General features: G+C 37.3%; 3 protein-coding genes across 3 annotated transcripts; 2 read left to right on the top strand and 1 right to left on the bottom strand.

The window, feature by feature from the left end:
• Window positions 1-606: 606 nt before the first annotated feature.
• Window positions 607-2,666, top strand: LOC146716810 (signal-regulatory protein beta-2-like). The gene is made up of 6 exons (XM_085468527.1): window positions 607-649; window positions 803-1,126; window positions 1,313-1,654; window positions 1,920-2,048; window positions 2,143-2,186; window positions 2,283-2,666. Exons 1-6 carry the CDS (start codon window positions 607-609, stop codon window positions 2,412-2,414), a joined length of 1,014 nt encoding a protein of 337 aa, XP_085324653.1. The 3' UTR covers window positions 2,415-2,666.
• Window positions 2,667-6,480: 3,814 nt separating this feature from the next.
• On the top strand, window positions 6,481-8,779 carry LOC146716809 (immunoglobulin superfamily member 3-like). Its single transcript, XM_085468493.1, has 6 exons — window positions 6,481-6,527; window positions 6,720-7,049; window positions 7,130-7,489; window positions 7,650-7,778; window positions 7,965-8,008; window positions 8,099-8,779. Exons 1-6 carry the CDS (start codon window positions 6,485-6,487, stop codon window positions 8,231-8,233), a joined length of 1,041 nt encoding a protein of 346 aa, XP_085324619.1. The 5' UTR covers window positions 6,481-6,484; the 3' UTR covers window positions 8,234-8,779.
• Window positions 8,780-8,785: 6 nt separating this feature from the next.
• On the bottom strand, window positions 8,786-12,361 carry LOC146716808 (uncharacterized). The gene is made up of 6 exons (XM_085468505.1): window positions 12,257-12,361; window positions 11,394-11,738; window positions 10,953-11,297; window positions 10,644-10,763; window positions 9,850-9,911; window positions 8,786-9,575 (listed from the first exon to the last, which is right to left on the bottom strand). The coding sequence occupies exons 1-6, from the start codon at window positions 12,297-12,299 to the stop codon at window positions 9,453-9,455; spliced, it is 1,038 nt and encodes a 345-aa protein (XP_085324631.1). The 5' UTR covers window positions 12,300-12,361; the 3' UTR covers window positions 8,786-9,452.
• Window positions 12,362-14,689: the final 2,328 nt, after the last annotated feature.

Below are 14,689 nucleotides of genomic sequence, written 5' to 3'. Positions count from 1 at the left end.
AGTCTGCCAGAATTACTTTGCAGTACAACTGTTGTTGTTTATGTGAGTGAGTACATTTTTAGCTTAAATCGTGTAGTTTAAGATCAGCATTATTCTGATTCTTCCTCTGTGATTATGTGCGATTTTGTTTTTCTTTTCACATGATATACTTTGATATCTGTTAAGAAAATAGACTAATTCTGGTTTTTACAGGTGCAAAACCACTTTTAAAGGCAACATTCGGTCAGCCTGATCTATACTTCTTTCAAGGAAAAATTTATTTTGTGCCCCTTCATATGTATAGTGTTCCTCTAAGATGCACAATGTAATACGTTTCTTGCAGTAAAGTACATATCGCAAACAGCAGTAGTTCTTTTAAGTTGAAAGACTGGAATTCAGAATAGAACTCATACACAAACCGGCCTTCCAACGAAAAAAACAAACAGTAATTAATGTGGATAGCTGCAATGAGAGATGAATGACAGCCTTGTTTCATTAAGCCAAGGACAGGAAGTGTGCTTTGAATCTGATAACCAATCAGATGCATTTTACACCAAAGGTATGGCCATCCCACCTCCTTCACTCACTAAAATATGAATAACATCCTTAACAAAAGACACTGTCAAGATGATCACGGTATGGATTACACTGATTTTTCTTCATCGAGGATGTAAGTGCTTTTTTAAATTATTCTCTCTAATAATTGTCTTCGCTTGTACACGCTAACCAATAGAGGACTATTAGAATAAACAATCTGTGAGATGACTTTTACATGTACATAATGCTTTTTAATGTTTTTTAAATTTTATTTATTTTACCTCAGATTCTCTGGTTCCAGTGAAAACAGTTCAACTTGGTGAACCAGTGACCCTAACATGTGCTTTGCCCAAAGGGCTCCAGAGTGGAGAAGTCCACTGGTACAAGCAGAATCACGGGGATACCCTAAAGTTAATTATGACATCGTTTAAATCTACACCAGCGCAATATGGTCCTGCATTTTCTAGATCAAGATTTGAGGAACATAATGATAACAATTTCAGCAATGTGACTATTTTGAAGACCGTCCAAGAGGACGAGGGAATCTATCACTGTGGGCTCACAGAGTGGATTAGGACTAACTGGAGTGGCACATATTTGTTTGTAAAAGGTAAGTGTACATCCTTAATATAAGCTTTAAAAAAGCTCTTTTGCCTCTCTGTCTCCTTTTTTCGACCTGGACACATTTTGTTACATCCCCCTCATCCCCTGAACCTTTTTAGGGGAACGTAACACTCATTTACAATATTTTTGAGCTACTATGACAGTGCAATGTCTTTGCATTTTTATTACACAGGAAACAATCAGAAAGCATCAGTAGTTGTTCAACAGCTGACAGGATCAAATCCAATCCATCCAGGAGACACAGTGACTTTCCAGTGTTCAGTCTCTCACTCTGTCAACAAGACGTGTCCAGGAGGTCTCAGAGTTCTTTGGTTCAGAGACAGATCTCATGAATCTCATCCAGTCATTTACGCTAATACACATAATGAATGTGAGAAAAGATCTGATACTCAGAGGGCATGTGTTTATCACTTCTCTAAGAACGTCAGCTCCTCCGATGCTGGGACTTACTACTGTGCTGTGGCCACATGTGGAGAGATATTATTTGGAAATGGAACTAAACTGGATATTCACGGTACCTGTACCACTCATCTTTTAATTTGAAAATTAGAATATTTAAGTTTAAAATTTGTAAATTTCAGCTGAATTTAGCAGCATTTTGGTGTAAAACAAGTATTTTCTATTTCACAGCAATCTCATTAGGAGATGACATTAAACTTATTTAATTTTGCATCCACTCTAAAGGGAAAATTGTATCATTCTGCTTTCCATTACTTCAAAAAGGGAAAAAAATTATAAACTAACAAACACATGTTTTGTTTTTTTCTTTGTCGTTCCAGGAGACTACTCATGGTCAAAGAGCGCCAGCACAGTTATTTTTCTACTGTGTGCTTTACTGGCGATATGTCTGATTGTTATAGCTGTCCTTATTTGCACATCAAAGAAAAACAGCATGGATAACTGTGAAGGTAATTAAAGTTAATCATAGCAATCTCATCAATGAATTTAAGTAAAATGTTTTTAATTTGAATTCATTGTTATCTGTATTATTCTGCAATTAAGTTGCTGTTCTGCAGGAAAACTTTAGTGATCAGAGAAGACAACAGGTAAAGTACTTAAAAATAGGGCTGTCCTAATTTAAAAAGCCTAATTGTGTTTATGTTTTAACATTTCCCATATTTTTCTTTGATTGATTTTCCTAGAATAAGGACACATGGATGTTTTCTGCTGCTGTCTTTACCCTGATGAAAGCTGAGAGAGGTGCATTAAAGGATGGAAAAATGTCGAAAAGGCAGCGACTCTACATGGCTTGCAAGGCTTTGGGGCTGGATTAGTGAATTAGCTAGCCTATTGAGTATCTCCCGGTATGCAATAATCGAGCTGATGTTTGCTTTTTAGTAATGGGCTTCTTATCTCTTTTAGTATTCAATACAGTATATGTTATATCAGCATGCTTATTTGTATTTAGATTGAATTATCTGCACACGTTGCATTGATGCATGAATGCTGTTGCATGAACTGTGTGCAAAAGTCAAAAGCAGAAATGTAATTGCAGTTCTGTAATGTATCAACTGTGCTAAAATTCTGCAACATGAATAAATATAATGCTTAAAAGAGAAATTTGTTTGTGAAATTATACTATAAATAGGCTTTAATAGATGACCACCCTGGATAGGTTGTCAGTCTATCACATGGCTAACATGGAGATGCATACAACCATTAACACCTATGATTCATTTTTATTATAACAGTCTAAATGCAAGACTTAACTTGCATACTATGCTAGAAATAGTGTGCTATTAATAGGGAATTTAATGATAATGTGTTGATAAAATAAAAAGTAGTGATTTGTATTAGCTTTACTACTTTTAGTCAAAGATCTAACCTTTAGAGTAGTTTAACAAAGTTGTGTTTTGCCTTGCTAAGAAGGGAAAATACAAAAATAAATGCAATTCTTTCCACTTTAGTTCCTTCACAAAACAGGATTTCACATGTAATTCCCATCCATAGTTTTGTACAGACTAGAGGCACAGCTATCATCATTCCACATAATTCCTGTACCTGCAAGTGTAAATTAATTTTGTCTCACATCATCATCATCATCATCATCATCATCATCATCATCACCTTTATTTATAAAGCACTTTAAAAGAGCCACAGCTGACACAAAGTTCTGTACATTTAAGCTACATAATAAAATTACATAAGATATAAATAAAAGCCAAATAAAAGAAAAATATATAAAATATAAACTTATAAGGCATATAAATAATTAATATAATTACAAGAGAAACTAAGTCTCACTGAGGTCAAAAGCCAAAGAATAAAAACTAGTTTTAAGACGTGTTTTAAAAGTGGACAGTGAAGGCGCCTCTCTAACGTGCAAGGACAGGTTATTCCATAATTTAGGAGCCACGATAGAAAAGGCCCTGTCCCCTCGGAGCTTCCTCCTGGATCTTGGTACTTCCAGGAGCAGCTGGTCAGCTGACCTAAGAGACCGACAGGGTGAGCAGTGACATTTTGAACCAGCAGCAGACGTGAGAGCAGCGACTGACTGGCCCACACATAAAGTGCGTTACAGTAGTCCAGACGGGAAGAAATAAAAGCATGGATCACTTTTTGAAGGTGCTGGTTAGAAAGAAAAGACTTCACTTTTGCCAGTCACCTTAAAGGTTAAAAACTGGACTTCACCACTGCTCTAACTTGTCTGTCCAACTTAAAACCAAGGTCAGTAATAACAGGTTTAAAATAAACTTCCAAGGGTCCCAAATCAACAGAGGACGACTCACCGGGACAACTGGGTCCAAACACAACACCTCTGTTTTCTTTTCATTAAAATTTAAAAAGTTTAAAGCCAACCACACTTTAATGTCATTTTCTCTAAAACCTTGGAAAGTAAAGGAAGCTTGGAAACAGGCCTATAATTAGCTAATAGACATGTGGACAAGTGAATGCTTTTCAGTCTTCCAGCAGAAGTGACACATTTTGCAGACTTTCATTTCATGCGTCTTGTTTCAGGGTTCATTAGAAAAATGTATGCTGATTCATCCTCTTTTATCAAATTATTAGCAGTAAGCAAAACGGGTAAGAATTCACTTTTCTATCTTGTAAATTACATTTCAGTCAAAAGCAACATTGCCACCAAGGTCAAAATCAAAGGGAATCATTGAGAGATCTCTGCAGTATGAATCTGGGCCGCAAAAATAAGAAATGAGATATTGTTCTGAGCCAATAACAACATCTAGATCTGCAGGCACAACATCTAGAGAACTACATTCTTCAGGTAACATCAGTGACCATCATTTAATAATAAGAAAGAGACCTGGAAAATATTGAGTCTATGTAGGGCTCCAAGGTGGGAAAAAAAAGTGCTAATCAAAAAGAACACAAAGGCTGATCTCACATTTTACCAGAAAACATCTCGATTATCCCCATGACTTTCTGGAACAGTTCAAGTATCAACGGTTCATGAGATTTCCCATCATAGCATTTTTACTAAAATCTCCAGTGTGTGGTTGGTTAATGATTTGCACTTTACCTTCTCTTTGTTGATAGTTCTCTCTGTAACTACAAACAAACACAAAAAACATGAAAGTGTGAAACGGTCAGCTCATGAGGGAGAAAAAGGTGTGAGGATGCGTCTAACCTTTTCACACCTATTGCTTTTTGATAAAACAGTGGTAGCTGTTACTTGATATTACAGAAAGAGAGAGAAAAGGAAGAGAGAGGAAGTATAAGAGGAAGAAAGGCCTCTTTGTACATGCTTGGTTGAAAGCAAAATCATAGCAATGCTAAAGTTTCCATGTATCACAATTGTGATTGTTTTTCATAAAGTGAAATAAAACAATCAACCAAGAAAACCCCAGTATAATTGATAGAGTTAATGCCTATTTCACATAACCAGTATGATGACTGAAAATTATATTCCACATTCTCAAGAAACAAGCAGATGTATCCCAATTCAGCGTCTGCAGCCTTAAAGGCCGCATTTTAAGGCCGATTACGTCACAGCGACGCGACGAAGGCTGTCCCAATTCGAAGGCTGCCTCAAATGCGTCCTTCATTTCCCTGAATTTCAAGGACGTGGCGGTGTAGACTTCATGGCCCAACATATCCCAGAATGCATAGGGCGGTGATGGGTGTGGATAGTTTTACCGAAAAAAAACGGCGGATGAGGGGCGCCCGAAGAGTAAACTTTAAGTAAGTACTGAATATTATGTCACTTATTTATGTGCAAATGTTTAATAACGAAGAACATGAAAACATTCCTGTTGGCCACATGTCGGCAAAGTCATGTGACATTAGTGACGTTTGTACTAACTTGGTTTTAAAGCCTTTACTTTAAAATATACGCCGTTCAATAGCTGAGCTTAATCTTACAGAGAATGATCAAAGCTCATGTAGAAACAAACCTTTGTTTACAGTTTCTGACTCTCCGCCAAGCTTCTCTCCCTCATGTCACTGTTTAGTCCTGTGTTTAGCAATTAAGCTTGTGAAAACCTATATTGCTGTTTCCTCTGTTTTGAATCTGTTCTTGGGTTGACGTCTATGTACTGACAGAGATGGAGGTCAGCACAGGGTGCAAAGCCACCAGTGAAAGTCCACACAGCTGATGAGCTTCTGATGAGCGAGTGGGGTGCAGATCCAAGAATTATTAAAATGGACAGAATGATCTGGCGGAGCATCACAGCCACAGCTGGTCCTTAAGGTAGCAGTCTCAACATGGATAATAACTTGCAGGTGTGGGAGAGAATAAACTTGGAAGAGCAGCTCTACCATAAGGTGGAGTCAGAGAAGAAGCCGCTGAGAAACCATTTCAAATGATCATTGGCAGATAATTGACTTATTTGAAGTGTTTCAGTCTGGTTAAAGAATTCAACATAGCACAGAAACGGTCATGGTAGATTGCCACTACCTAAACCTGGTTCTGACAGAGGTTTGTTCCTGTTAAAACTTAGTTTATCCTTCTCACCAACTCAAAGTGGTTAATTATAGGGGGTCATTTGTTGAGCTTTTCCTCCAAATACTGTAGGTTCTGTAACCTACAGCATGACGTGCCTTGAGGCACGACATAAGCAGAATGAAGTACATATGACAAAACAAAGCTACCAGTGTTCAAGTCAAAAGACCAGAAGACCAATCAGTCAGAACACAACTTGTACACAAAAACATTCAAAACAACCATCAAACGAAAAAAGTAAACAACTTGGATAACTGTGATGAAAGCTAAAAGACAAGTGATGTTTTACAAAATGAAGGATCGGACTAATGTGACAGGAAGACGACTTCTGAAATGACCTGTTTGATAACCAATCAGCAGCATTTTACAGGTTAGTCTAAAACAATCCCACCTCCTCTTCTAGCTGAAATATGAAGAACGCCTCTAGCAAAAGACATTGCCAAGATGATCATGGTATGGATTACACTGAGTTTTCTTCATCGAGGGTGTAAGTGGTTTTTCATTATTCTCTATAATAATTTTCTTAACTTTTATAGAGAATTTAAGCGCTTTTTTATTTTCACTAATAATTTTCTTTGTTGAAACTCTACATACTAAAATTACAATTAATACAATTATCATTTAAATGTTTCTTTTTTTTCTTGTAACACTTTTTCTATTTGTTTTTCTTTTTCTTCAGATTCTCTGGTCCCAGTAAAAACCGTTCAGCTCGGTGAAGCAGCAACATTAACATGTGCTTTGCCCATTAAAGAATTCGGCAGTATAACAGTCCACTGGTACAAGCAGAGTGCTGGAGATGGTCTTAAATTAATTGTGACATTGTCAAAATCAGCACCACCTGAATATAGTCCTGAATTTTCTAGAAAGAGATTTAATGTGGAAAATGCTAATAATGTTTGCAACCTGACCGTTCTGAAGACAGTCCAAGAGGATGAGGGAATCTATCACTGTGGAATAGCTGAGTGGATGTATCCCATTCAGTGGAGTGAGACGTATTTGTCAGTAAAAGGTAAGACTGAGCTACTTTTACAAACTTTAAAGTTTCTACTATAAGCTTTAAAGCATCTCTGTATCTTTTGTAATACACAGGAAATACTCAGATGACATCAAACTATACTGTTGTTCAGTGGCCTCCAGTATTAGACCCACTCCATCCAGGAGAATCAGTGACTCTGCAATGTTCGATCATCTCTGTCTTTGACAAAGCAACATGTTCAGAAGATCTTAGTGTCTTTTGGTTCAGAGCCGAATCAAATAAATCTCATCCAAACATCATCTATACTCATGGAAATACACATGATGAATGTGAGAATCGATCTGAGACTCAGAAGAGATGTGTTTATCGCTTCTCTAAGAACGTCAGCTCCTCTGATGCTGGGACTTACTACTGTGCTGTGGCCACATGTGGGGAGATATTATTTGGAAATGGAACTGAAGTGAATATTCAAGGTAGGTGTACCATGATCTGTTCATTTGAATATTTAAAAATGTAAGTGTATAGACCATAATTAGTATTTGGGTGTAAAATTTCACATTTATAGGAATCTAATCAGTAGGTTGACTTTTACTCATCTGTTACTGTATTTCTCTTCTTTTGTTATTGTTCCAGGAGACTGTACGTGGTCACAGGGTGCCAGTACAGTTATTCTTCTGCTGTGTGCTGTCTTGACTATATGTCTGATTGTTATAGCTGTCCTGATTCGCATGTCAAAGAAAAACAGCAGGGATAATTGTGAAGGTAATATAAGTTAATCATAGCTATCCCATCGAATTTAAACAAAACGTTATAGCTGTCCTCATCAAGAAAAACCTTAGTGATCATTTCTCAGGCAATTAAAGTTTACCACAGTGTTTTAGCTAAAAATAATTAAAGTACAAAGTTTTGCATTTCTATTAATATTTATCGATATATTCCATAAACAAGGTGCTGTTCCACAGAAAAGATTCAGCGCTCAGAAAAATCAACAGGTAAAGCTTGGGTTATCTCTGTAAAATAATCAAAATGTATTGGTGTTTAGCATTCAATATTGCTAATATTTTTATTTATCTTTTTCCCAGAATAAGGACACGTGGTTGTTTTCTGCTGCTGTCTTTACCATGATGAAAGCTAACAGAGGTGCATTAAAAGGTGCAAAAGCAGTGAAGATGCAGAAGATCAACATGACTTGCAAGACTTTAGGGCTGGATCACTGAATTAGCAAACCTGTTTAGCATCACTTGGTATGTGATCACCTTGTTGATGTTGGCTTATCTTTAATGCCTATAAGCTGTAGTACTCAGTATTGTATACTGAATGAATCTCATTCTTCCATTCAGCCAGAATATACAACATTCTTGTCTAATCTGGCCATGAGTGGTATTTGTTGTTCTCTCATCTCATGCCATCTCCTTTCAACCTGCTGTAAAGAAAAAAAATCCTCCAAATACTTCAAAAAACCAATTAAAACAATACACGTGATGAGATGCCCAGCTACGTAATATACATAGTTTCCAGTGCTCCCCTTTCCCACATTTCTTAATTTTTTTACAACAAAGTTACAAATTTTATTTGATTTAAATAAAATAAATGAATATTTCTATTCTATTTTTGTGGTCATGGTTATTATGCTGAGTAAATGCAACTTTATATCCCACCTGCAGTTTTTCTACACGTAAAGGCACTTTATCCAGAGTAACCGTATATCAGAGACGTTTACAGATTTCAACATTAAAAACGATCAGTGGTTTTAAGAACCTTACATTACAATCTGTATCAAGACAAAAAACTGCAGCAGTGAGCTTATTGTATGATTTATTGTACAAATCTGGACCAGTCTTTATCATACAGAATTTATTCATATTGTAAAAATGTCTCCACTTATGTAAATAAAAAAACATTTGCCAAACTCTTGTCCACAACAAATGTCTGTTGTTTTGCACCTTTTTAAGGTCAAAGGCAAAATACATCCTGTAATTGAGTTGGTTGGTGTGAATGTGGACGTGTAGCGCTCTGTCGCCTCGCCTCTGTCAGTGTACCCCATGGCAGCTGTGGCTACAATGTAGCTGCCATCACCAGTGTGTGAATGGGTGAATGACTGAATGTAGTGTAAAGCGCTTTGGGGTCCTTAGGGACTGAGTAAAGCGCTATACAAATGCAGGCCATTTACCATTTACCATGACTGATTGGTGATCTGTCCAAGATGTGCTCTTCCTCTCACCTTATGACAGCTGAAATAACCTCCATCCCCCATGTGACCCTAAGCATAGGCATATATTGATATATACATGGAATTTAAGAAGACGTTCTCTCCCACTTGAGCTGATCTGAGTCTTTAGATAATAAACAGTATTTGCATTGGGGAATGGTCTCCAAATATTAAACTTTTGTTAGCAAAAGTTAAAAAGGTCAGAGCATCTGGCTTCTGCCCTTGGCTTATACAGAGCGTTGCTGGTGGTCTTTAACATCAGTGTACACATAGTCTTGCAGTGACTCTCTCCTCTTCTTCCCTCTTTTTACACTTGTTGCAGAGAAATGCACCGATGAATAGTTCATAGGCTGAAATGACACATATTTCAGATTTGATGGGTGGAGAATCAGGATGAATTTAAATGAGATTACTGAGATTAGAATTATTAATAAGTTACATATTTAATTTAAGACTTTGCTGTTTACCTTGTAACTTTATTCCAGTTTATTATATAATGATATTGGAACACATTTAACAAAATGGCAAAACAAGATTATAATATATAACTTATATGCTGTGAGTATGATATTATGCATGTCCTCTCCACAAGACATACTGCAGCATGTCCAAAGGTATATTTACCAAAACTGCTTGAGCCACATTTGACACGTCCTGTCCAAAATGACTGGAGGCATGCATTTCCCCTATAAAGAGAAAAGGTAAAGGAGTTTTGAATTTTTGAGTTTACATATGAGGAATATGGTTACAGCTGTCATGACACTGTTTTATTAAGGGCCACTTATAAACAGACAGAATGCATCTAGTGGTTGGGACCTGGATGTCACTGTCTGCAGGGCAGACCGAGTGGAGTGAGTGAGGTGAATCCAGGAGCAGACACAGGCAAGGAGATGGAAGTGAACTTTATACAAAAGGCGAGCCATTATTATGGCTGATACAAGGTGGCGTGACAAAACAACAAGGACAGTGGCTAAACTCAACTATAAACAACAATGACTATGACTGTGACGACTGTGACAACATGGTGGCAGGTAACACAGACGATGCAACCCTGAACACAGGAAGACGGAGGACTTAAATACACACGAAGCAATCAGGTGATTAGGGTTGCACCCTGTCTCCTGTCCTGTTTGTGACATTTTACTGACAGGCTTTTAGAAGGCAATAAAGTTCTTTTGGCTTAACTGGAATGATGTATTCACCGTGTAATGAAACACACGTGAAATGTACTGTTTCTAAGTCCTTTGTGGATTCCTTACTTAGGGTTAGGAGAAATTTGCTGACCCAAGTTGGCAAGGTAACTTGCTAAGGATCTTTTCTATAACTGTTGGGAAGGTGGAGCAGTCCATATATATATATATATATGTATATATGGGTGTGTGTGTGTATTTTGTGTGTGTGTGTATGTATTAACCTACCTCTGCAGTGCTCCTTTGTTGTGCTCCTTTGTTTTATGTAGAAAAGAAGAAAGGCAATCACAGAAACACAGCAGGCCAGCAGTACTCCAAGAGCAAGGACAACAGGTTCTAATTCAGGTCCTGATTTTTATGGAAATTTATCATATTTATTTTATACAGACTATTGGGAGTTATGCTCGTGTATTCGAAATCAGTCTATAAGATATTGATACAAATATTGATTTACTGATGAAATGAGTAAAACAATTTTCTAAAAAAAAAGAAAAAGCAAGCTAGTTTCTGATTTAAATACCAATGTTCACTACATACGTGTCTCTACTTGAGTTCCATTACCAAACAGGATCTTTCCACATGTGACCACAGCACAATAGTAAGTCCCAGCATCAGAGGAGTTCTGTATCGTTTTGGACAGGCTGAAGACACAACTTCTCTTCACATCTTCAGTTCTGCTGTTCCTGTGAGTGTTAATGATGTTTAAATCAAATCCTTCTGGTCCAGCTCTCAACCAGTACACTGTGTGTTCATCTGAACACTGGACAGCAGTTTCTTTGTTCTTCGAGAGAAGCGAACAATTTAGTGTCACTGAGTGTCCCAGAAGAACCGATGCCCTCTGTGGACTTTGTTTCACGTAGACACATTTCTGGTTACTGTGATCTGTGAATCAGACAAATTCATAACATAAACTATTTTTAGTTAATTAAAAATTGAAGGTGATCAGTGAGACTGACAGATTAAAGAAAAAAAATGTACCATTCACAAACAAGAATGTTCCTCCACTGAATTTAGGAGAGTAATCTGTTCCAGTGTGACAGAAATATGTTGCTTCATGCTCTTTACTGACATTTCTGATAGTTAGAAAATACTGAGATGCCTTTTTTATAACTGTGAAACGAGAATCTTTGAATTCCTCAGAAATAGTGCTTTGGCCACGGATGACTTTGGCAACAGTTTGGACCATATGTCCAAGAGGCTGTTTATGCCAGTAGAAATATTTCATTTCCACCCCAGAGACATTACACACTAAAGTAACATTGTCACCAGGTTCAACAGCAGTCAAAGAAATCGGTGGAAGAAGGTCAGCAGCCAGAATCAGGGCTGTGAAAAAAGGAAAATAAGAACAGTTTCAACACTACAGGACAATATCAATGTAATTACCTGTAGAAACATTAGTACACAACTATGGCTAAGATACACAGCAAAATCTCCAGTGTTAAATTAACACTTTTGACAGTGTTATATGTTTAAAAGTAACCTAGTCAGTTTTGAAGATTAACAATGGCTAACACTGAGCAGTGCTGATTTTCTAACACTGGAAAATAACTCAAAATGTTAGAAATATTCCAGTGTTAGAAAACCAACACTGCTCAGTGTTAGCCATTGTTAATCTTCAAAACTGACTAGGTTACTTTTAAACATATGATACTGTCAAAAGTGTTAATTTAACACTCAACAGTGTTGTATTTAACACTCAGAGGTGTGGACCCATATAGACACTCTCCAGTGTTAATTTAACACTGGAGATTTTGCTGTGTATATTTGAGTTTTCAGACATCGCACATTACAAACAGAAGATGTGCATCATGTCTTTCACACTGAAAAAGAAGTGCACTTACCTGGTGTAAAAAGCAGAATGAAAACAGTCAGTTTTAAGGTCATTGTACTGCAGCACTCTTGCCTCGCGCTAATGTTCTCTCCTTGCCCAAATAGTCACACGGTGAGGAGTGTTTCTAAAGCACAAACAGGTCATTGGCGGAAATGTCAGAAATTGCCTTCTGCCTATTTAGTAAAAATACACATAGGTGTGTGTTAGAAGTTATCACTTCCTTTATTCTGGCTACTTAAAGAATGGCAGAGTTATTTTTTTCTCACAGTTTGCCCCACTAAGCGTTTCAACCCTCCTCGTCATTTAGAAGAATGCAGATTTTTGGTACTTCTGCATTTACTTTTCACACACAGACACTATACAGTCCATGTGCCAAAATCTAATACATTAGTTTAGAAAGAATTACCGTGTGAGAAATTGTTCCCTTTATTTCAAAGATTAAAAATGATTTCAAATTAGATATCTCATTTAATACTTACAGAAAAAAAAGAGGATTTCTCGAGCACTGTGAGCTACTTTGCATTTGTTCACTTGTGAGGTTGAAGAAAAGTGTCGAAGCTTCAGGGGACAATAAGAGGAAATGTATCCAAAACCACACATTCTCATCTCACACTTTCAAAAGGTGTATAGGCCACATATGTAAGTTTGTAAGTCTGAGTTCAGTCCTGTCTCTGTGTCAAGTTTATATGTGGGAGTCTGTGGGCTCAAATTGTGGTCATAAATATTTTGTACTTGTAAATCACAACTAGTTGTGAGTTGAGAGTTTTGTAACCTTGCACACCAAAATATCTGAAAATCATCTGTTTGTGTATTTGTAGAAGAAAAATAGTGTGTGTGTGTGTGTGTGTGTGTGTGTGTGTGTGTGTGTGTGTGTGTGTGTGTGTGTAAAAAATGATTTGTGTTTGTAAAACATATTTACAAATTATTTTTGTTAAGATCTGCTTACAGATACAAAGCAAAAAACTACCTATAAAACTCTGGACTCAAGTTCCCTGCTTATGGGTGAGTTTCAACTTGCAAGTATGAATTTTGACCCGGTTTTTCTTCCTTTCAGCTGATTGGTCAGTGTCATGTCAATCACAAATTTAACAACCCAATCAGACAACAGGTGGGTTTGGCTGTCGGTGGGGTTCTTTACTGAGCTTCAGGTCCTGGTAGGGTAACACAGTTTGAAGTTGGAGGATCTCTACATGAGATATGACATGAGTAAGGTTTGAAAGGATAAAGTTGTCCTATACAAATGCTCAGAAATACCATTATTAATTTAGTATTACTTTAACACAAAGTCAGGGCAGACCTAGGACCATTGCTGTGAGTCACACTGCGCAGCATAAAGGCCCTTTCACATCAGACGTGGCATGTGCTGTGCTCACCGCTAACTAAGAGTGAAGGATCCAAAATTTGTTGTGCTGCCTGCTGAGCTCTGCTTGTATGTTGTTGTTTTGCAGCCGCTCTACGTGAACTAGATGCGCCTGCTCCTTGTCGTTTTAAAAACATGTATCTCTCTGACTTTATATCCTCTACAAGTGTTTGTGTGGTATTATGTTCAAATGTTTAATAAAAACATGTATCGCACAGAATGTTTTCCTTTGTGGATCAGACTTAGCTTGCTTGCTTATGTAATATTGTAGTCAAATGGTGTCTTGGTTTTTTTTTCTGAAAACAAGGCTAACACCATCATAAATACTGAACTGAAAACAAAACTGAATGGAAAAAATGCTAAAGTTGTATACAGACAGTGTTTAACTTTTGAAGAACCAATGAGTACATGTTTTTAAAAGAAGCAAACCGTCAGTTAGTTAAAATCCTGAATACTCTAATACAGCGGTCCCCAACCCCCGGGCCTCGGACCGGTACCGGTCCGTGAGTCGTTTGGTACCGGGCCGCGAGAGTTGAGGCTCAGGTGTGAAATGTATGGTTTTCAGGGTTTTTATCGGTTTTCAGCGTTATTTTGTTATCGTTTTTATCATTTACTCAGTTTTCCTGGGTCTTTTCACGCGTGTTATGAATAAATTTTCTTTTTTTCGGTACCGGTACTAGTTTTATTTTGTTGTATTTATCCGCGACACCTTAAAGGCCGGTCCGTGAAAATATTGTCGGGCATAAACCGGTGCGTGGCGCAAAAAAGGTTGGGGACCGCTGCTCTAATACGTACATAAATCCCGGGACAAGGCATGAAACACTGTGACATTATTTATTTAACAGAGGCATACCCCTACTGCTTCCACAGGGATTAAAGAGCAAGTAGCAGCCGGGTAATGCTAATCAAATACACTTAGTTGATCATAAGCCACCTCTGTAAAAACAAAAGTTTTGAAAGTTTGGAGGTATTTTTTAGTGTGTGAACACAATGCCAAGGAAGACAGACAATCCCATCATTCTATAATGAAAAAGATTATTCACAATGTCCTGTGGATAGATGAAACCAAAGTCCAGATGTATC

This window comes from Copadichromis virginalis, linkage group LG2 (genome assembly GCF_057382275.1).
Source record: "Copadichromis virginalis isolate Kocher_CV1m ecotype Utaka linkage group LG2, C_Virginalis_male_GT1.1, whole genome shotgun sequence".
Classification (NCBI taxonomy): Eukaryota; Metazoa; Chordata; class Actinopteri; order Cichliformes; family Cichlidae; genus Copadichromis; species Copadichromis virginalis.
The sequence above is the reverse complement of the archived record's forward strand: the minus strand, read 5'-3'. Positions and strand labels throughout refer to the sequence as shown.